Source organism: Xiphias gladius, chromosome 4 (assembly GCF_016859285.1).
Source record: "Xiphias gladius isolate SHS-SW01 ecotype Sanya breed wild chromosome 4, ASM1685928v1, whole genome shotgun sequence".
Classification (NCBI taxonomy): Eukaryota; Metazoa; Chordata; class Actinopteri; order Istiophoriformes; family Xiphiidae; genus Xiphias; species Xiphias gladius.
Window position 1 is genome coordinate 22,618,948 of NC_053403.1, and position 23,197 is coordinate 22,642,144.

Sequence of the window (23,197 nt, forward strand, 5' to 3'; positions counted from 1 at the left end):
TTTTGACAGCTCTCAAGAAATTTTTCAAGAGTGTAGTGGTTAACTGATTATGCAAATTTTGAAAAAAAGAGTGAGGGATGTCATAATTGACCATTTGTTGCAGTGACATGCAAATTTTTTTCATATATAGCAGGATTTGTTGCAAAAACAATGATGTCTGTAGGACCTTCTGACGATGTTTGAAGTTTTGAGTGCTAAATTCATATAAAGTTTGTATTACTTGCTTATGAACACTGCCCAATTTGATCAATCCAAACCAGATTAAAACTGCTGACCAGAACATGACCAGAGATAATGCCATCTTAATTTCAGAAAAAAGATGCAGTGAATTATGAAATAATAATATTTTTTAGAGGTAGAATGCTCCAAGACTGCACAGCAAAGCTCAAGCTAGCATCCGAACATGTGCACCATATTTTGTCATAATAGATTAAACTGATTACGAATTATGAGTTGGCACTCGGACCCCTAAAAAAACCTCTTTTAAGGAGTTCTATGACTTAGTCCCTGAAAGATGAATGACTGTTACTGTTCACTGATAGTATGAATGCCCTGTAAAAAAAAATTACTAAATGATAATAACATGTCCGCTTTGCAAATTTAGGCACACTTACAAAGTAAATCACTCAAAGCAAAACTATGCAACCTTTACTGAAAGTACATAAGTGTCAGTTAGAGAATAATGGTACACTGAATTTCCTAGTGTTTATGTCTTGTTTTAGTTTTGTGATAAAATGACTGAAACGTTTAGCTGTGACATACTAAAACATGGTGGAACAGTAGCGCAAGTAGAGAGGAGTCATACAATCATATGGGCTAAAATCAGAGTCCAAGATTCTGAGCTTGTAAAGTGATGTTCAAATATAATTCCAAAGTTTGTAGATGTATATCAACCTTTGTAAACCTGTCAAATAAATCAGCATGATAAATTCAAGTATGTACATATGTAGAAAATATTTATATTCGTAGAAAAGATTTTTATTTGGACAAAAAAATTGTGTATGTGTAAAAAAGATGCGTATTTGTGTATTTGAAACTTTGTGACTACAATCTGTGAACAAATTTTATCAGTGGTGGGGTTACACAAAGACAATGTGAAAAAATAAGGGCTTTTGTAAACATCTGTGTACAGATGCAAAGCAGAAAAATGTGTGAAAAACTCCAAAAAAAGTTATAACCATGTTTTTAAACCTGAATCTGACTGGACAATGACAGTCCAATCATAAATCAGAGTCCAATCAGAGGGCAGGTGGTTCCGATACCTTCATCTCCGCTGCAGGTCCTAAAAGATGCAGTAGATTTTCTAGATACACAGTTTTCTGCTTTTTATCTGTACAGAAAAGTGTCCACAAAAGTACTTTTCTTTTTTTTCTTTTTTTTCCCCACATACAAATCTTTTCTACACATGTACAAACTAGAACTTCTCATTCAGATTTATGTTACAACTTTACAAAAGATAAATTCCAAAGTTTGTAGTAGTAAATCATCAACTAGAAACTTTGGAATTATTTGTGAACATCCCTTTACAAGCTAGGTAGGGACCCCTCCCTACCCTTTAGAAGGATGTAAATACAATGGTAATCAAAGGGTGGGAAGTCGAAGCATGTAGGTGCTGTTGTGTGGATAGACAGTTCACGGGGGGTCTGGCTGAAAGTTGGCAATATCAAAGGAATGGCAGGATCAAAGGGTCAACACTCCAGGGGGCAGGAGACTGCCTCCAGACATTGCCCGATCAAACCACCCTACCAACGTCACATGGAACTTCAAATCCCTGAATAAACAGTAACAGGAAACAATATTCCTCATCAAAAAATGGTCAAGGAACAGCAAGTCTGTATTGGTATTCATTAATGCCATGTGGTCATAGCTATCCCTTTACATTTAGATCTGAATAGGTGGTTTACTCTTCAGATCACCTAAATGTACAAATTTACACTGAAATACCTCAATTTAGATTTAGGAGGCAGATTTTCCCCCCCTAATTAAAAAAAAAAAAAAAAAAACTCAGTGGACCCACTCTGTATTATTCAACCAAACTTTTAATAGTGTTCCAGTATATACTCTAGGTGTTAATTTTACATAGTGTTACAAAGGAGGCCCTGGATCAGTGTGTTGTGCTTGAGTGACGAGTTATGTTCTATACTCACTGAACCTGGTGGTGACCTGTTTCTGACAGAACAGGTTCTCAGGGTTCACTGTCCTCTTGAAGTGCTTCTCCAGAATGGACAAGATGGTGGCCTCTTCCTCCAGCTTCCGGACACGTCCTGCCAGCAGCATGTATCCTGATGAAGAAGACAAAAGCTTTATTTAGGTTTTGAGTGGAACACAGGTATCAGCTGGTACTTTAAGAGAAACATCTGACAAGCCTCACCATCATCAGCCAAATGCTGCAGCCAGTCCTGAGAGGCCTCTGTCTGCTCCTCCAGCCTGTATCGTTCTGCCCAGCGAAACAGATCTCTTAGGGTGATGAATCCATGTTTCCCCGCAAACACAGATGATCCCCTGCGTAAGGACTGGATGGGGAAACACATTCCACACATGTAGTCAGGATCACCCAAAAAAGGAACGTAATATGAAGAAATAAGCAAGGTATATAGTTAGGACAACAACAATATACCGGAATGTACAGTTACCTGAAGGTCTTGCATGACCTTGACCAGCTTGGTGCAGTAGGATGGAGGCAGGCGACACCTCTGGTTGAGGATGGTCTCCAGCTCTCCACTAGGCAGCTCATCAAAGTGCAGTTCCAGAAAGCGGTTTCTGAAAGCCCTGGAGAGCACCTAGAGGTTTGGAGGAGATCAGTAACTAAAGATTACTCAATTTGATTTTATGTTTTTTGTTTTTTTGTTTTATTGTGCCACCTGTGAAGGACTTTGACTGTATTAACTGCAAGAAAAAATATCAGAAACACAGACAGTGCTCTTAGTTATGTAGATTTTCTATAGGATTCTACATGAGGTATACTTTGAAAAAAAAAAAAAAAAAAAGATGTTTTTTGTCAAATTAATTGTTATAATATGGTGTGATAACCATGAACAAATCATACCCAAATTGAATAACTGAAATCGGGTGAATTGCATCCATTTCCTTTTTATGCCAAAATGCAAAAAATCTTCTATTACAGGAAATCTGAGCTCATACTACCAAAACTGAGCCTAGTAGAAACTGCCAGTGGTGATGTAACTAGTTTGCAGTATTTACAAAGCATCTCAAAATAGATGTGGCAAAGATTTGTAAATGTTAAACTGCAAGCTAATATATTAATATTAGCATCCTAGCATCTGAGGATCATTACCTGTAAGCCTTTTACAAGACAATTCTAAATCCTGCTCTGCTCATCATATCACTCAGTATAACAGCAATGAGCAGAACCAACAACATTGGTCTGTTTTTTCGATGCGAAGGTCACCTCATACAGTGGCACAGCAAAATTATTCTGTGTCCCCACAGAAAAAAGGTAGTGCTAGAAGCTCTTTAACATAGTGACAACTCACAGAGCCATTGGGCGTACGACTGTAGTCTGCTAGCTAACTACTAACACACTATTCAGAAAAGAAAACGCTATTGCTATTCAGTCACTTAGTCACATTAGCTCTCTGAGCTAGCTGGCTTGCTAAATGTCAGTGTGGAGTAAAGAAATTTAAAGTTAGTAAGCTAGCTAGCTTGGTCACTAACCAGACAATAAGTTTACACAATTTATTCAAGAGACAAATTGTGGAGCAGCTTACATACAAAGTGGATGATGCGACACAGCTAATAGGCTACGATTGTTTCCTGTGTTCTGAAGTCTCCAGCTCTCCATTCCCTAGTCACAGTGAACCATTCACTTTTCACACACTTTATTGTTTCGTAGATTTAATTTTAAATGGATACAACTGCTATTTTAACCCATGACAAAGTGAAAAAATGTTTAGAATTTTTTGCAAATTCATTAAAAATCAAAAACTGAAATTTTCAATTTACAAACGTATTCAGACCCTTCCCTGTTTGCTTTAGTTTTCCTTGAGATGTGTATAGAACTTGATTGGAGTCCACACAATCAAGTGACATAGTTTAGAAAGGCACACACCTGTTAATAGAAAGGTATCAAAATTCACACTGCATGTCAGGAAAAAAAAAATCCAACCATTAAGTCCAAGGAATTAACTGTGAACCTCTGTGATAAAATTGTGGTGAGGCATAGATCAGGGGCAAGGTTATAAAACCATTTCTAATGCTTTGAGTGTCCCAAGGGAGCACAGGGGCCTAAATTATTGTGAAATGGAAGAAGTTTGGGCCCCCCCAGGAATCTTCCTAGAGTCAGCCATCTGGCTAAACTGAGTAACCAAGCAAGAAGGGCCTTGGGCAGCTCTAACAGAGCTTCAGAAGTCCTCTGCAGAGATGGGAGAACCTGCTGCAAGGACGACCATGTCAGCAGAACTCTATCAATCAGGTCTTTTATGGCAGAGTGGCTGAACAGTAGCCACTTTGAGTAAAAGGCAAATGACTGCCCGCACAGAGTTTGCCAAACCCCGTTTAAAGGACTCAGAGCATGAGGAAAATGATTCTCTGATGAGACAAAAATTGAAATCTTTGGCAAAACTCCAATTATATGTTTGGTGAACACTAGGCACTGCTCACATGGCCAATCACCTGCCCAATACCATCGCTAGGGTGAAGCATGTTGGTGGTAGAACCATGGTATGAGGTGCTTCTCAGCCGCAGGGATAGGGAGACTGGTCAGAATTGAGGGAAGTATGAACAGCCAAATAAAGAGAGGTCCTTGAAGAAAACATGTTCCAGATTGTATGTGACCTTAGATTGGGGCAACAGTTCAACTTTTAGCACGACACTGACCTGAAGAATACAGCTAAGAAAACTAAACCCAACATAACATTTGTGAAGAGACCTGAAGATGGCAGTTCAGACCCTTTCAATCCAATCTGATGGGGCTTGAGAGGATCAGTAAAGAAGACTCAAAGGTGTAATTGCTGGTGCACTAAAGCACTACAAAGTGCTGAATTAAGGAACTGAATTGTTTTGTAAAAGACAGATTTCAGTTTTTGATTTTTAATAAATTTACAAAAAATTCTAAAAACACATTTTCACTTTGTCATGGGTTATTGGGTGTAGTTCACTGCGCAAAAATTGCCATTTTATCAATTTAAATTTACAATGCAATAAAGTGTCCAAAACGTGAAGAGGTCTGAATACTTTCTGAAGAGACTGCATCTCAATTTGAACTCGTTTGACCAAAGTTACTGACCAAAACTGTCAAAACAGTACTGCAGTGAATTTGAAGTTAACTGCAATTAAACCAAGCCATCAGTCAATCCCTCTTAGCTTTAATGAATGGTATACCTTTCTACCACCGTAGAGACCAGGGGGATTCTGGGTAGCAAACAGCTTGAATCTGGAGTGAGCCTTGATGACTTCCTGGGTCTCTACCACAAAGAGCTCCCTGTTGTCATCCAACAGTCTGTTGAGAGCCTCTAGGACATCAGTGGGGGCGAGGTTCAGCTCATCCAGGATGATCCAGTAGCCTTTCCTCATGGCGTCGATCAGAATGCCTGGAGCAGATGCACGAACAAGCAACATATCAGTCTGGGGTGGTGCCAGAGTTCAATAATAGACACAGGAAATGCTGCCACAGTGTGTATTAATGGGTGGGTAACTTAAGAAGAATGGAATGGATTATGCATACTGGCAGTCAGTGTAATTAAATGTATTTACACTTTAGGTGGTCAGGTTTTGAATTAGACAAAAACTTAATTTCTCTCACCATGCAAAACTAATAATGAATATTATTGTATTCATTGTAACAGATGCTATTCTCAGTCCATCCCTTAATCTAAAAATTTTAAAGGATAAATCTGGTGTTATTCTCCATTTTTCGACTCTATGCAGTGTCAACATATCCCATGAAAAAAAAACAACAAAAAATAACACATTATTCAGGTTCTCAATACTGATATCTCTACTCTGTCTGCAGCTCTTAGCTCCAGGTCCAGTGGTATACACAAAGCTAATTAGTGCTGCAACGATTCACCGATGATCAATTAGTTGATCAACTGGACATTTTTTTGATAAGATGTTTTGTTATTTAAGTAATTTTTAAAGCAAAAAAGCTAATTAAAGTTAGGTACGTAAGTATTTGGACAGTGACATAATTTTTGTAATTTGAAATGAAGCCATCAAGATGTGATTTAAGTGTAGACTTTCAGCTTTAATTCAAGGGTTTAAACATAAATATTGCATTTGGTGGTGTACATAGGCAAAATTACAAAAATAGTATTACTGTCCAAATACTTATGTACCTAAATGTATTTGACAGTTCCATAATGTCAAATGGGAGAATTTTCTGCTTTTTTTTTCTAAACTGAATAATTTCGAGTTCTGACTGTAGGTCGGACAAAACAAGACATCTGATGACATTGCCTCGGGCTTATACAAATTGTGGTTGGCACTGTTTTCTGATGTTTTATAGCACAAATGATTAACTTAGTAATGAAAAAATAATCAATAGACTAATCAATGATGAAAATAATTGTTAGTTGCTGCCCTTGTTATCATATTATATAAACTATATTTCAGGTCCCCATTCTCTTAGAAAAAAATACGGAGGACATGATCTCTGTGTCTTCAGTGGTACCTACATCCCTGCTCAGCGCAACAGTGTTGTTCATTTATGTTTTTAACAGTTTTTGGACAACAATGGAGCTCTATGGCACACGGAAATATGTGTATCAGGCTTTGGATACACACTCAAAAAATAGTTGTTAGTAGGATACATTCATTGTTGATGTGGGTCTTTTCGGGGGATTTGGTGATAATAAGAAGAGATACAGAACCAATATACTGTATAAACATGGTTTTACTTCCTAAAACTCAATTCCCAATATTAACTTAATAATGAAACCGGTTATTCAACTTCACAATACATATCATTGTATCTTTGTATTGCATGACATTTCAACATATTTTTGTTATATTTTGCGCAAAATATGCCATAATATTTCAATATAAATTCCTAGTGGTTAGTTTTTTGTCCTTTGGATTTGACTGCTTTCTCTCACATCATTGCCAATGTTTCCCCTCTTAAATCTAAAAAATTACTCTTAATAATGCTTAGATTTTATTTACATCATACCTCACATAGATATTAAAGTTTGAGATATAAAGGCCTATTAAAAGTGAACTGAGTGTATAAATGTGTCGAAATTCTTTATAAATGTGACAAATCTGTGACAGTATCTATCAAAAAGTCTGTCACAGCTGCCACTTGAATGAGACCTCGTACCCTCTTTGAACACCAGCTTGCCCCTGTCATCTGATGAATAGCAGCCCATGTACTCCTGGATGTCGGTGTGCTCATGGTTATTGATTCTCACACATTGGTTGCCCGTGGCTGCAGCTAGCCAGCAAATTAGGCTGGTCTTCCCCACAGACGTCTCTCCCTGGATCAGTACTGGGTGAGTCCTGTGAGGCCAAAACATTAAAAGAGAGTGTGATGGGAGGGCAAACTACTGATTTGTCACTAGCTCAATATAGAATGATGTAACCTGATTGCACCAAATTAACCTGAAGGGCTATTGAGTGGCAAGGAGGGACCACTGAGTCATAAAACGGGTGGTATTGACAATAATAAAACCAGAACATGGGTGAGTGGATGGGTGTCTTGTCAAAAGCAAATGAGCAGATTGAGAAAGTGTTAACATTCAAATATTTCTCCCCTTATTGTTTTTGACAAGAAAATTGTATTTAAGGATTCAATGATTCATGCCTTAAAGCAACACTATCAAGATTTTTATATTAACAATTGATCAAATGACCATGTGTAATGTCAAGATGTAGTGAAGAACCCACAGAAAATGATCACCAACTCTGCGTTTTTCCTACGATTTCCATTTTGCGGCTTTTTGGTTCACTGTCAAGCTATCATCAATTAAACTCCACACTTCCTGCACATATGGTTTACAGTTAAAGCCTTTCAGAGAGATGTTGAGGCGGGGTAGGCATCCCAAACCCCCAACATTCCTCAAATAAAATATTGTTATTTGTATTTTAAGGTGCTCTCAAAAAATGAATGGTTGACACGATTCATTAAGTGTTGCTAACTAATAACATAAATGACTTTAAAGTTGATATAGCTCATAGATCATTTGCTTTTCAATGATCTGTCTCTTCTCTGCTATTAGGAACACCCGTACACCTTCTTCTTCACGCAATTATCCAATCAGCCAATCACGAGGCAGCAGTGCAATGCATAAAATCATGCAGATACTGGTCAGGAGCTCCAGTTAATGTTCACATCAAACATAAGAATGGGGAATAAATGTGACTGGCACATTGACTTTGACCCTGGCATGATTGTTGGTGCCAGATGGGCTGATTTTAATATTTCTGAAACTGCTGATCCCCTGAGATTTTAATGCAACATTCTCTAGAGTTGATGCAAAAAAGTGTTCCAAAAAACAAACATCGAGTGGCAATTCTGCAAAATGACACACATTGTTGATGAGTGAAGTCAGAGGAGAATAGTCAGATTGGTTCCAGTTGACAGAAAGTCTATGGTTACTCAGATAACCATTCTTTAAGACTGCTCACCACAGTTGTAAAGAGTAGGTACCTGAGAGGGTATCCCCACCATATGATCCAAGTCACCACCAGGTGATGATCAGTTGACAGCTCTGCTCCACTCTTCACAACTGTGGTGAGCCGTTGTAAAGAGCGGATATCTGAGTGGGTATCCCCACCATATGATCCAACTCTGCACCAGGTGATAATCAGTTGACAGCTCTGCTCCACTCTTTACAGACCTGATGATACAGCCACAAAGTCAATCATCAATCTTAAGCTTAGGGTGTTCTGGTACCAAGTACACTTATGAAGCACCCTGTGCTTGGACATGGTGTTCGTTATGGAAGGTCAATGACAAGCACAGAGGTCCAATAACAAAGCACCACTCAAGTTGAGATCAGGCAGGCTTTTCCTCACAATCATCCCCTCCAGGTTTCTGTATTTTTCCCTATGTGAGTGTTGAAGTCTAAAGAGAGCACTATAGAGTCCCCTAGGTGATACCTTTCCAGGACCCACTCAAATACTCCAAGAAGGCTGGATCAAACTGCTATTCAGGGCATAAGCACAGACAATAACAACATAGAATTCCTCTCAGCAACTTGCAGTCACATAGAGTTGACCCTCTCAATTTCCAGGGAGAACTCCATGCTCCAGTGCTCTTGAGAATCCTTACATCTGCCCAGCGCCTCAAAGCCTGGGCAACTATGGAAAAGGCGAGCGCCTCTCCAGGAGTTTGGTTCCAGAGCCAGTGTGCATGGAGATGAGCCTAAGTATACCCATCTTCTAATGGCTACATGATACAGCATGACGAACATGATGTCCCATGTCACAAAGCAAAAGTCATCTCAAACTGGTTTCATAACCATTACAGTGAGTTCAATGTATTTCAATTGCCCCCCCCCCAGTCACCAGATATGAATCCAATAGAACACCTTTGGGATGTGGTAGAATGGGAAATTGGCAGCATGAAGGTGCAGTTGACAAATTTGTGGAAATGATGTGATGCAATCATGTCAACATGGACCAGAGTCTCAAAGGAATATTTACAATATCTTGTGGAATCCATGGCATGCAGAATTGAGGCTGGTTTGAGAGCAAAGGGAGCTCTCCTAACCTACTGCTCTTAGGAGATCAGGATGTCAGCTGTCCTTAACGGGAACCAAACAGTGGCATAATAACGAATCGCTTCCTGCCCGGCAGGTCACTGACTGCAGGGGAAATTAGTCCAACCACATTTTTGTTCTGATGCACTCTCTCATAAAGGGCCGGAATTAGCTCTGCCAAAATGAATGTCTAGACACTGATGAATGTACCTATTGATTTGGGGGAAATCATGGGCAGGGGTTCAAGCTGGGCAACAGTTTTCCTACCCTGTAGATACCACTCTTGCGAGGTCACGGAGGTTGAGCTTGACTGAGGCAGTGAGGATGTAGCTCGGGTCTAGAGCTGGCTCCATCTCCCCCTGGGACACCCAGTAGCCCTCTATCTCCACACAGGGCTGGCCTGGGGGTGCTGGTATGGGCTTTACGAAACATAAAAAGAGGCTTTTGTATTCACAAATATTCAACAATTTACAAATATGCTTGTGTAAAAAAGGCTGACGTTTCAAACATAACTCTTTATCTGGAAGCGTCTGTGGTAATAAGGTACTGTTGGCTATAAAATAATTTCCTCCCTCTGGGTGTCAGGTTTCACTATTAATTGGTGTTTTTTGCAAAGAAAATTAAAAAATTTAATCACAGTGACTAAGGTTAGACTCATCTAACATTATCATCTTACCTTTGATTTGGGCAAGGAAAAACTCCACAAGAAAGACCCATTTATCCAAAAAAAATGGCATGTATACATAAAAGCATAAATGTACATACACATATAGAATGCATACTGTACATTAATAATAATAATGACTATTACTAATAATAATGAACTGTAAATTCTCAAATAAAAAGCATAGCAAGCCAAATAATGGCCAAGTCTATAACAATAGCACATTTATTTAAAGTGTGATGGCTAATAAAGGTCAGATTACAAACATTGGAAATACTAGTTCATGGTAAATTTAGCATAATCCATATTTCCATATCACTAATTTAATCAGTGCAATAACAGTAGATAATATAATGTATAATGTATAATGTATAAGGTAGATTATACTGAATTTATCAGACTAACAGGTAAACATGGAAGATGTTTTGAGTTTGCATTTACAGCAAATGAAAACAGGAACAGATAAGAAAACGGGGAGGAATTTCACTAAAAGAAGATAAGATATACTTATAAAACATGTTATTAGAGATAAAGTATCGTCTCTAATATAAGCCTGTTTCAAATACAGGTCTGGTGCTCTCTACAGTTCAGGTAAATAAAGACTCTAGCCACTATTTGAGAATTCTTACTGGTTTTATCAGTTAGATATTTTTCAAATATAACATATCCACATATCCATTGACACAAATATAGAACATGACACAGCTTTCAGAACGTCTTACTTGTTTGAGACACTTGGTGTTTCCCATCAGAATGTGCTGACACACCAGTTTCTGGACCAGAGGATGGGAGCTTCTGTCCAGCTGAGTCAAGAAGCTCAGGCAGAAGCCCTGCAACCATCAAGCAGGGAGACTGTCAACTCCGAATACATGTAGGTGATTGGGATTAATTTCAAATTTAGCAGCCTCTGTCTCAAAACATCGCCGCATAAAATCAAAAGTAGTGGCATAGCACGATGACACTGGTGATAATTATGTTTTTTTTAATTCAAGTGCATTAACCCTTTTAAGAGATTATTTCTCTCTAGCCCCTACCTCATAGAGTGAGCGCTGTACACTGATGCAGGGGTTTGCGGACACATACTTCAGTGCTCTGCACAGAGTCCGGAGGCTGTAGTGGGGTTTGTGCCCTGTCCCATCCACTAGATGCAAGTTAGCCTCCTTTCGTACTGCGAGGTAAAAACTGTACACAAGCACACTCATTAAAGAAAAATTAAGGAATAATTGGGCAACGAGTTTGAGCCTACTGAGGGATTCTGAAAAATGCAATAAAACAGGCATGAATGGCATAAAGTTTAGGTTTGAGCAGGTTTGGTAAGAAGATGAGTGGCCTGTGCTATTTATTAAAACATTAAGTATGTTAGTAGTATAACAACAAATAAAACGGAAATGTAATAAAAATTTCCATGTTACTAATGCACTAATCCTACTTAAAAGAAGATTTTTTCTCTCCTTGATAGAGATCTGACACTTTGCTGCCTTATATTTGATTTTCAATTCAACTAAATGATTAAATTCTAGCTTTTTTAGAATGTATTAATTAAACATTTAAAGACAGATTAAGTGCTTCTTGAAACCCAAAAAACATGCAAAAGAGGCGGAACATTTTTTTTATATCGTATACTGTCTTCTGAGGCCTACAGTATAAAGCCCCCACAAGCTCCAAAAACAAAGGGATTTTTACCATAATTAAATGTTGTCTTAATGCCCTGCCTGACAAAGACGAAAAAAAAAATGTCACCAACTAGAACAGTGTTAACTTGATTTTACCTACTGGAACGTTACGGTAAAGGCTAACCTTATGATGCCACTGATGACACTCCTATGTGGATTCAAACACTTAAGGTAGTCTGAGACCAGAATCTGCAGATCTCCCTCATTCTCCAGCTCATCCACATACAGCTCAGTAAACCTGTGAGACACCAAGGGAGAAATGTATTATTGTCGTGGTCAGGTATTTCCTTCTATCTTTAACATCTTAAATTGTTTACGTTCTCTGTATGTCTGCTATTTCTTTGAACTAAAGTAAAATAATAGGTCAATCTACAATGAAGCCCAGGAGATAAAGACTTTCACTTTGCCTTCACTTCTACACATTCTCACCTGTTCCTGAGGCCCAGAGGCAGGTTCCTCTTCCCCACATCAGTAGCTGGGTTCATACAGGCAAACAGTCGGAAGTCTGGGTGGCGAACCAAGGGCTCTTTGATAAAAAAAAAAAAAAAACCCAAAACAATATTATCAGGAATATGGCTAAATGCATTTGACTGAAATGACAGTGACATAAATCTAGGCAAATAAGTATGATCTTTTGAATGTCACATCAAGTGTCTGGTCAAAAAAGTTAGAAAAGCTAGAATCTTGACAGAATGCACTGCAGAGCTTTCCGTTTATCTTTAGGATGCCATAATGTGGCCATATTCTGGATATTCAAGGGAAGATAGAAAATCTCCTAGTTTCTCTAAACATGTGATTGGGAAATGCAGTATCTGTAAATGTTTTGATAAAGTGAACACCAAAAATATAATCACACATGTCACTGTGTGATTAGCGTTGGTTAATGACAGCCAGTTCTAGGTTGATCAAAAAGATCCTGATTCGCTAAACTGCCGGGCTACTTAATCTCTCACTGAATCTTATTTACTCTTTCCTATAAAGATTGTACAAAACATTCAGGTAGCAGCCTCTTATTTTTAGCTTTGCTGAGTTAAACGACAAGTGTAGCCAGCAGTAGATTATATGAACTGTAGCTAATTAACTTTTTTCGCTGTAAGTAAGCATTAAAGTTGCCAAAAGGCCAAAACTTAACTAATGACTGGTTAATGTGTTCTCTGAAAGATCATTTGTGAGGTAAAAGAAACATCAGTGTTCCATTACTTCAAAATCTCAACTGGATGGTGTGTGTTTGTAGTCTAACAAGATCAACAAAGTAGCTAGAAACAATCTAGCTGCGTCATGTCAGTCTTTATCCTTAGTTAAACTTTCACTGATATCACATCAATATGTTGAACTACTCAATTTAAACAGTTCTAAATCAGAACTTCTAATATTTCTCCTGAAAAATAGTGCATGCAAAGTTAGTAGGGTGTGTCAGATATTTATTTAATCAACATTATATTTCTTCTGCTACTCATCTCAATTTTGAGTTTTATCTACAGGCTGTGAACATTATTTAGACTGCCACTAAAACTAACTTTTTCTGGCAACAGAAAGTGCAGAGATCAAATGCATCTATGAATTTTAGTTATTTTTAACTTCAGTTACAAATGTTGAAACCTCAATCTAAATGTATTCAACAAGGGATTCAAAAGGATTTGATAAGCAGACAAGAGACTGGATGATAGAAGTCCTCACCAGTGTCCCCACGGTCCAACAGCACCAGAGATCCAGTGCTGCCCTCCAGGAGTCCACTCAGGCACTCCAAGGTCTCTGCTGCTGCCAGGTTGATCTCATCTAGCAAGACCCAGTGACCCTTCTTCACCGCCTGAGCTAATGTTCCCTACAGAGGAAAAACAGGTCAGAGCTGCTACACCAAGGATATAAGGGATAAAGCTGAGGTCATACACACCTGTATATGAATTTGTGTGACAGCTAGTGTGCAAAAGGGTTTAAGGAGATATATAGTACTTTGTACAAGTTAGTACATTTCTTATCCATCATGCAGTACCCTCAGGGAAGCATGTGTTGGGTCCCAGACTCATTTTGCGGCTACGACCCCAAACATACAGCCAGAGTCATAAAGAACTATGTTTAGCAACAAGAACAACAAGAAGAACAACAAGGAGTCCTGTCACAGATGATATGGCCCCAAAGAGACCCAACCTCAATATCATTAAGTTAGTCTGGGATTAGATGAGAGACAGAGGATACTGAGACAGCCTAAATCCACCGAAGAACTGTGGAAAGCTCTCGAACATGCTTGGAGCAACCTAAAGTGCATTCGGAAAGTATTCCCGCCCCTTCAATTTTTTCATATTTTGTTATGTTGCAGACTTATGCTAAAAACAAAAAAAATAATTTTTTTCCCCTCATCAATCTACATTCAATACCCCAGAATGACAAAGCAAAATCTGAATTTTAGAAATGTTTGCAATTTTTTTTAAAAAAGGAAAAACTAAAATATCACATTGATATAAGTATTCAGACCCTTCGCTATCACACATGAAATTTATCTCAGGTGCCACCCACTTCTCTTGATCATCTTTGAGATGTTTCTACATCTTGATTCCACCTGTGGTAAACTCAGCTGATTGGTTGATTTGGAAACACAAAACCTGTCTATATAAAGTCTCACAGCTGACAAAGCATATCAGAGCAAAAACCAAGCCATGAGGTCAGAGGAACTGCCTGCAGAGCTGAGAGACAGGTATTGGTGAGGCACAGATCTTGGGAACCTCAAATGCAGCAGAAATTTTTTTGTAGCCTTCCCCAGATCTGTGTCTCGCTAGTATCTGTCTCTAAGCTCTACAGGCAGTTCCTTCGACCTCATGACTTGGTTTTTGCCCTGATACGCATGTGAAAAATATAAAGGGGTCTGAATACTTTCCTAAGTGTAGATTTTCGGCTTTAATTCAAGGGGTTTAAAAAAAAGATTGCATTAACCGTTGAGGAATTACAGCCTTTTTTATAAAAAGTCCCTCCTTTTGATAGGTTCGTTTCAAATCCACTGTGGTTGTTTACAGAGACAAAGTTACGAAAATTGTGTTAATTTCCAAATACTAACGTACATAACTGTATTTTTGCCTTTATAGGACAGTTGACAGAAAAGAAAGTCAGAGTAGACGAGGGGAGAGAGACGGGGTATAACAGCAAAGGTCCCTGGGCAGAATCAAACAATGGACATTGCAGTTATGTAGTATGTCGGTGTCTTAACCATCAGAGTGCCCCCTTGAGGAGATTTTTAAGGTCTTTACCTCCACAAAAGCAAAGACCATGGCAGTTTCACAAGCTCGGATCTGCTGCTGGGTCTGACTCAGTTTTGCAGCAAGCGCCTCCCACTGCTCCTGCATCAAGGAAGCTGCACAAACACACACCAAATATTAGTAAGTCATTCAGTGTGCTTATAATAGGCAGTACACTAACCGTTATCATTGTTTACACATTCTGGTACACTACCATTTGATTTCTCCTGCAGCTCCTTAGTGAGAGCAGACTTGCAAACATGGTCCATGAGTCTGAGCAGATCCTTCCAGCGCTTCTCCCTGAAGCAAGTCTGAACGTGACCCAGGAAGGTCAGGTTCTGCTTCCTTGAGTAGGTCTGAGAGAACAGGTGCTCAAAGGCCTCCCGCAGAGGGAGCAAGATCTGCTTGTGGTCTACTGGCTTGTACCTACATTGGACAGAAAAGTTTCAAACTAAATTTCTGCTTCAAAACAAAACATAAATCTTGCTTTACACTCTGCTATCTGCCAGCAATGTGGACCCAATTTGTAATTTGCTCCTTTGGGACAATTTTGTAATTCTGAAAATGCTGAACATCAAGGCAAATGGTGATCGGACAAATGAGATATGACCAGGTCCCAATAATTAATGAATTTTAATCAGCACAAAACCAAGGGACATAATAAGGCTTTCATGCAGGACCCACTTATGAGAGGTTTTATCGCAAGTAACATCTTACATGCTCCTTCGTCTATTGCTGTATCTATTTGTCGTGTGTAGAAAGATGCTGATTGTTTTATAGGATTAGATACAATACATGCAGTGGTCTCCTGCCTGTCATTGGTTGCTTAGTTCTATACTGACAAGGGAAAAACGCTCAAAAATAACCAGACTAAAAAAAAGGTTATCAGTTTTTTGTCAACTTCATAATTCTTATTATCAAGACTTTAAAATTGTTTATTGTTTAAAATGTTTAAGATTTTTAAGGCACCATTTGTGAGTCACTTACCCTCCGAGCAGGTCAGCAGTGTCACTCTGCTGGTTCATGTTCACAACCCGCAACCTGTATCCTGGATTGAAAACGCAATAGAGCATATTTGAATCAGGAGTGGTGACAAACCATTTGTAGACATTTATGAAGCAATTTGGGGTTCTAGGACATTTCAACATGTGGACAGGAGGAGCCGGAAATCAAACCACCAACCTTTACTAGCTGACCCACAGCCAAGCTCGGCTCCTCTATCTATAAACCTGTGCTCACCTGTAACTCTGGCCAGGTGTTGTATAGTGGAGGTCTTTCCAGTTCCTGTCTCTCCCACCAGAAGAACAGGCTCTCTCTTGAGGACACACACCGCCAGCTGTTCCAGCAGCACAGCAGAGGGTCGAGTGGCAGCAAACATCTGGTTGTCCCTGTCCATAAAAATAAAAAACACCTTCAGTGATTACACAATGGGTTGTATGAGTTGTAGATATTTGTATTTAGATACTCATGTTACAGTCTAGCCTCCTCAATAATAAAATACTTAATGCTTAAAAATGCTTGAAGGGTAAACTAATTTTTATCCCAATCCCATAAAGTTACATCACTTTGTTTCTAGCGTAAACACAAAACGAACTGAAAGTTGACAACTGTTTAGAAAGTATGCAGTGCCTAATATGCAATCACCTGTTGGAGCAAATCCTTTGTCCTTCATTTAAATCAGTCTATAACTATTAGTTTTCCTACAGAAGCCCGGAGCAGCCATGTGTTTCTATTACTTTTTTAAAGTACATCAAATTTGGACAAGTTAATTATCTCTAAAAAACATGTGGCTGTTTTCCTTAGTGCCCTTTATCACAAATATAACATTACAGGTTTTCTTATATTTTGTCTGTTACATTTATTTACCTATTCATTTTTATTTTTTTTAATTATTTAATTGTATTGTAAATTTCTCTGTGAACCACTTAGGTCAACACCTGTTGTTTATAAATGTGCTCTAGAACTAAATTTGACTTATTAGTAAAATTGGTTACTACAGAACCCATAAGTTCTGAAAGATAAAAAATATTCCATCTTTTGGGAGTTTGGGGCTCTGTAGGTCTTCTGTAGGCTATCCAGAATAACTGAGTTGCGTGTACTGCAGTAACTGAGTGGGGACTAGAGGCTTCTGTGGCCACAGCCGCCTAGTTACCATCTGCCAATAGCCTGTATGTGAGGCACTTAGCTACAGAAAATAACGTTACACTCTCCCCCTCTAAACTGCATGAGTCTCTGCATACACATTAGTCACACGTCGCGCCAACCACTACCACAGGTAAATTCTCAACCTGTGGGAAAAACACTGTGCATATATGGTGTAAATAGAGGTCAAAGGGGGTGGGTGGGCAGGATGTCTCACTTACACACTCAGCTGCACCGCTTCACTCTGCTTTCGACCCAGAGTTACTCTGCCCACTGAAATCTCCAGCTCAGTCAGCAAGATGCCAGGCTGATATTTCTGAGAAAAGTACTGGGCCTGGAGAAAAACAATAGCCAGGAATCAAAATTACAATATGTTTTTTTGTATAAAATGTACATTATCATAGAATTTTAGACAGAAAAAAATTATTATTGATTACAGCAATTCTCAAATTTTAAGGGGCTGAAATTTTCTTCACAATTTTTTGCCAAAAAATGCTTTTCAAAACCTTTTCTTTGGAGATGTTGAGCTTGCTTCCGATGATCTCAGCCATTCGCAGGCGACTTTCAGGATGAGAGAGCATGGCTGTGAAGCAGTCAAGAGCCTGACAAGGAGAAAGACCACGAAAAGGCATCAGCCAATAAAAATAATACACACAGAATCACAACAGCTTGTCTACTTGGAACTCTGACACAGTGGCATTAATCAAAAATCCATCTTCATTATCAAATTAAGAAGTGGGTATTTAAGAACAATATGACTGTATGAATGAACAATGCTAAACAAAATACAATTAAATGCTATTCTCTGTTATGTGGGAAGAATATTTATCTCTTTATTTGTTTACTTTTTAAAAAGTTAAATCCACTAACCTCTTGGAAGACATGTTGTGCTGTGGCAGAGGAGGTACTATCAAAGTTGATGCAGATCCGCTCACACCATTTCAGTAGGTCCCTGTGGAATTATAAGGAAGATGATAAAATTAAAATTAACGTTACGTTTTTTTAATGTGTTTTGGGTAATCATAAGAGACAGCAGTCAATTTCTGGATAAAGAATGAGCAGCAGAGCAATATACATCATTTACAATTCAGGCTTTACATATTACCTATGGTGATCAGGAAGAAAATACAGCATGAGTGGAAAATATTGAAATAAAGCTCTACATTCACACTGCATGTAGGGACAAACAACATTTAAAAGAGTACACCACCAATTTATAATTGTGCTTTTACAGCAATGATGGACTCACGAATGACAGTTTTAACAAAAGGAGCAAAATTGATGTAACACAACCATAGAGGGTTTTTTTTTTTTTTTAAATTACACACATTCGTCACTTGAGGAAATTTATCACACAGATTCACACAGCTCCATTTGGAGACACAAAAGGCTTTATACAACTTTTTTCACATATACAGTAGTACTTCCCAACACGTAGAAACACACTTTGCTGTGTTGTGGAAATTACCTGTAACCACTGAACACAATGAACACACAAAACACTGATGGGTTGATGATTAAAATATATTGTGCAATATGGAGACAATACCCTAAAGGTGTCACAAGTCAGAAGGATATGTCTCAAAGAATAAAATAAAGTCTCGCTTTTATAGTTTTTTTTCAGAGACATAAGACTAGAACATGATTGACCATCTGCCTAAAAACAACCTGACATTAACCAATTGGCAAGAGGCCACATTAGGTTCACAAGCTGTCCACACTCTAACAGGAGCTGACCATATGCATAAGATAAATTACAAGGGGCCTTTGCTTAGTGATAACACAAAACATCTAGTTTCACTTTAAAATCCCTCGGCTACCTCTCTTCAAAGCATAGAAACATAATTGAATAAATGATAAAGAAATGATGCATATTAATTTTACTTCCACAGATGTTTAAAATCAGCAGAACGCCACCTTTATTAATAATAACAAGTTTATTAATAATAACTTTACGGAAAGTTGTTATTAGTAATAGCGTTAGTATAGGCTTATACTGTTTACAGTATACTGTTAACAGTGACTAGTTAATCAATACGTAAAACAAAAAAGCATTCATATGGAAAAATCCAAAAGCACAAGGGCAATTGAGTGATCTCTTATGTGAGGAGGTGTTTATAAAGCTGTTACCAAAAAGGGATGCCCTGGCACGACCTGGTGATTCTGTGATTCCAGTCAATCGTCCAGAGGACAGTCAATCAATAATCTATTGAACACAGCAGCAGCTAGTGGAAAGCTAATTAAAGTTGTGGAGGCTTCCACTGCAGACTGGCTGGTAGTTTTGATTGGGGGGTAGGGGCCTCAATGATGATCACTGTCAGGATGAAGTCTCTGCTGTTAGGCAGTAATGGTGCAGATGATGTTGATAAGTGACTGGTCATGGAGAAAATTCAACACTTTGCAAGGAATGAAACTCTTGTTTTGACAAACAGTACTAAGCAGATAAATGTGAGTCCCACAGTGCACTGCACTGAGATACATCCAATCAATAAGCTTCTGCTTGGTCACCAATGATGGCATAAACTTAGATGTTACTGTATCGATCCATGCAGCAATTTTAATCAATTCAATTTCGCAATAACTATGCATCTAAAATAGAGTGTTTTGTTCAACAACGTGGTGTTAGGAGTATGTTTGAGCCTCAGTTTACTTGTGGTGGATAGTACTACTCAGCCTGTGTAAACAGTTGTTTAAAGTCTTCAGTTGCTCTGGAGAAGCGTTGATGATGATATCAGCAATGTTATTTTCTTCGGTTAGACTTGAGATTTCGAATATTTGACAGAAAACATGCATTATAAACTGAGGGCATGGAGTTTTAACGATAAGGGCATTTAACAGAAAAGGAAGGTCTAATGCAAGACACGACTGAGTTGCCTAATGGGAATGTTTTTGAAAGTTGTCACACACTAGGGACTAAAAGTCAAGATATCTCAACCTTTGCTGCAATGATTTTTTTCACCACTCTCTTTTAATTTGTGTCAAGCAAGTCCCCCCACTCTATGGACGTGGAATACTAAATCACTGGTGTACCTCTTTAAAAGGCGATGTAGTCCTATATTGATCCATAAAAATAATGACAAAAGATTTGCTGCAAAAATGGTAACAAGTGTGGCAGATACGTTGATAGGTTTGGTTTACCAAAATTAACGCATAAATTGGCATATTTCTTCAACTTTTGAGAAAAACAATAAGTTAACTGCTCCTAGCAATTGCCAATTGCAGCTTCCATGTTGACTGAAAATGACAGCAGGACAGATACAGTGCATTCACAAAATATTCAGACTCTTTCACCTTTTTCACATTTTGTTATGTTGCAACCTCATACTAAGATTGTTATATTAATTTTTTCCCTCGTCGATCTACACTCAATAACCCATATTGACAAAGCGAAAAAAGAATTTGGGAAATTTTTGCAAATTTATTGAAAAGGGAAAAACTGAAATATCACATCGACATAAGTATTCAGACCTCTTACTCATTGCTTAGTTGAAGCACCTTTGGCCACTCCTGTTGGAAGGTGAACATTCAGCCCAGTCTGAGGTCCTGAGCGCTCTGGACCATGTTCTAATCAAGGATACCTCTGCACTTTTCTCTGTTTAGTTTTCCCTCAAACCTGACAAGTCTCCCTGTCCCTGCCACTGAAAAACACCCCCACAGCATGATTCTGCCACCACCATGATTCACTGTTGGGATGGTATTGGGCAGGTGATGAGCGGTGCCTTGTTTCCACCAGCCATGACACGTAGAATTGAGGCAAAACAGTTCAATCTTGGCTTCATCAGACCAGAGAATCTTGTTTCTCACAGTCTGAGAGTCCTTTAGGTGCTTTTTTTTCATCTCCCATCTCCCAACAGGATGTCTGGAGCACAGCCAGAGCGACCATCAGGTTCTTGGTCACCGCTTTTACCAAAGGCCCTTCTCCCCTGAATGCTCAGTTTGGCAGGGTGGCCAGCTCTTGGAAGAGTCCTGGTTGTTCCAAAGTTCTTCCATTTAAGAATTATGGAAGCCACTATGCTCCTGGGAACCTTCAATGCAGCAGAAATATTTTGTAGCCTTCTGTAGATCTATTTCCATTCTACCAAACTGGAAGAATCCCACTTAACCTGGCATGATAGTCTTAAAACTTAAAGGAAGGCCCTCTGTAATGCTAGGGCAACCTATTACTCATTTTTAATAGAGGAAAGTAAAAACAACCCCTGGTTTCTTTTCAGCACTGTAGCCGGGCTGACAGAGTCATAGCTCCGTTGATCCATGTATTCCCATAGCTCTCAGTAGTGACGATTTCATGAGCTTCTTTAATGATAAAATTCGAATTATTAAAGACAAAATTCACCACCTCCTGCCCTAAACCGGCACCGATTTATCTTCAAACACAGGAACCTTAGAAACAGCTGTAAAACCTGATGTATACTGAGACAGTTTTTCTCCCGTTGACCTTCACCAACTTACTTCAACAATGTCTTCATCTAAACCATCAACCTGTCTCTTAGACCCCATCCCAACTAGGCTGCTTAAGGAAGTTTCAGCCTTAGTTAGCACTTCTTTACTAGGTATAATCAATCTGTCTTTATTAACAGGCTTTGTACCGCAGTCCTTTAAAACAGCTGTAATTATACCACTTCTTAAAAAGCCTACTCTTGATCCCAATGTTTTAGCCAACTATAGACCCATATCTAACCTTCCCTTTCTCTCTAAGATCCTTGAGAAAGCTGTCGCAAACCAATTGTGACTTTTTTCATGATAATAGTTTATTTGAGGCTTTTCAGTCAGGATCTGTGTACATTATAGCACAGAGACAGCACTGGTGAAAGTTACAAATGACTTGTCTCTGTACTTTCCGTGTTAGACCTCAGTGCTGCATTTTGACACTGTTGACCATCACACACTATTCCAGATACTGGAACATTTAATTGGCATTAAAGGAACCGATCTAAGCTGGTTTAAGTCCTTTTTATCAGATCAATTCTAGTGTGTGCACATTAACGATAAATCCTACATATACTCAAAAGTTAGTCACAGAGTTTCAACTTATGTATGTTTCCTTTAGGCATTATTATTGGGAAACACTCCTGAACTTCCATTGTTATGCAGATGATACCCAATTGTATTTGTCAATGAAGCCTGACGAAACCAACGAAATCAGTTAGCTAAACTTCAAGCATGCCTTAAGGACATCAAGACCTGGATGACCAGCAACTTTCTGCTGTTAAACTCTGAAGTTATTGTGCTTGGCCCCCAACACCTGAGAAACACAGTATCTAATGATATAATTACTCTAGATGGCACCGTCCTGGCCTCCAGCACCACTGTTAGGAATCTCGAAGTTATCTTTGATCAGGATATGTCCTTTAACCCCCACATAAAACAAACTTCATGGCCTGCCTTTTTTCACCTACGTAACATTGTAAAAATAAGCCACATCCTGTCTCAAAAAGAAGCAGAACAACTAGTACATGCTTTTGTTACTTCTAGGCTGGATTATTGCTACTTCTAGGCTGGATTATTGCAAATCCTTATTATCAGGCTGTCCCAACAAATCTTTAAATAATCTCCAGCTGATCCAAAATGCTGCAGCACAAGTACTGACAGGAACAAGGAAAAGAGATCATATTTCTCCTGTGTTAGCTTCTCTCCCTGTAAAATTCATACACCATCATATCTTAAAAAACTCATAGTACCAGTATTTGCCCAGTAGAACACTGCACTCCCAGAACGCAGGCTTGCTTGTGGTTCCTAGAGTCTCCAAAAGCAGAATGCGAGGCAGAGCCTCAGCTATCAGGCTCCTCTACTGTGGAACCATCTTCCGGTTAGGGTCCAGGAGGCAGACACCCT

At 38.7% G+C, this 23,197-nt stretch overlaps 1 protein-coding gene across 5 annotated transcripts in view; it reads right to left on the reverse strand.

The window, feature by feature from the left end:
- The window catches only part of mdn1 (midasin AAA ATPase 1), a 112,220-nt gene that overhangs the window by 76,463 nt on the left and 12,560 nt on the right, over window positions 1–23,197 (reverse strand). For all 5 annotated transcript variants that reach the window (XM_040124778.1, XM_040124775.1, XM_040124777.1 and 2 more), the window contains exons 11-28: window positions 18,236–18,317; window positions 17,872–17,967; window positions 17,587–17,699; window positions 16,463–16,611; window positions 16,211–16,271; window positions 15,438–15,649; window positions 15,236–15,339; window positions 13,677–13,821; window positions 12,429–12,525; window positions 12,124–12,237; window positions 11,361–11,508; window positions 11,049–11,156; window positions 9,930–10,081; window positions 7,280–7,458; window positions 5,341–5,549; window positions 2,634–2,780; window positions 2,372–2,513; window positions 2,148–2,282 (exon numbers count right to left, since the gene is read on the reverse strand). In XM_040124778.1, the coding sequence (XP_039980712.1) occupies window positions 2,148–2,282; window positions 2,372–2,513; window positions 2,634–2,780; window positions 5,341–5,549; window positions 7,280–7,458; window positions 9,930–10,081; window positions 11,049–11,156; window positions 11,361–11,508; window positions 12,124–12,237; window positions 12,429–12,525; window positions 13,677–13,821; window positions 15,236–15,339; window positions 15,438–15,649; window positions 16,211–16,271; window positions 16,463–16,611; window positions 17,587–17,699; window positions 17,872–17,967; window positions 18,236–18,317 (2,393 nt within the window). The remainder of the gene's footprint in view (window positions 1–2,147; window positions 2,283–2,371; window positions 2,514–2,633; window positions 2,781–5,340; window positions 5,550–7,279; window positions 7,459–9,929; window positions 10,082–11,048; window positions 11,157–11,360; window positions 11,509–12,123; window positions 12,238–12,428; window positions 12,526–13,676; window positions 13,822–15,235; window positions 15,340–15,437; window positions 15,650–16,210; window positions 16,272–16,462; window positions 16,612–17,586; window positions 17,700–17,871; window positions 17,968–18,235; window positions 18,318–23,197) is intronic.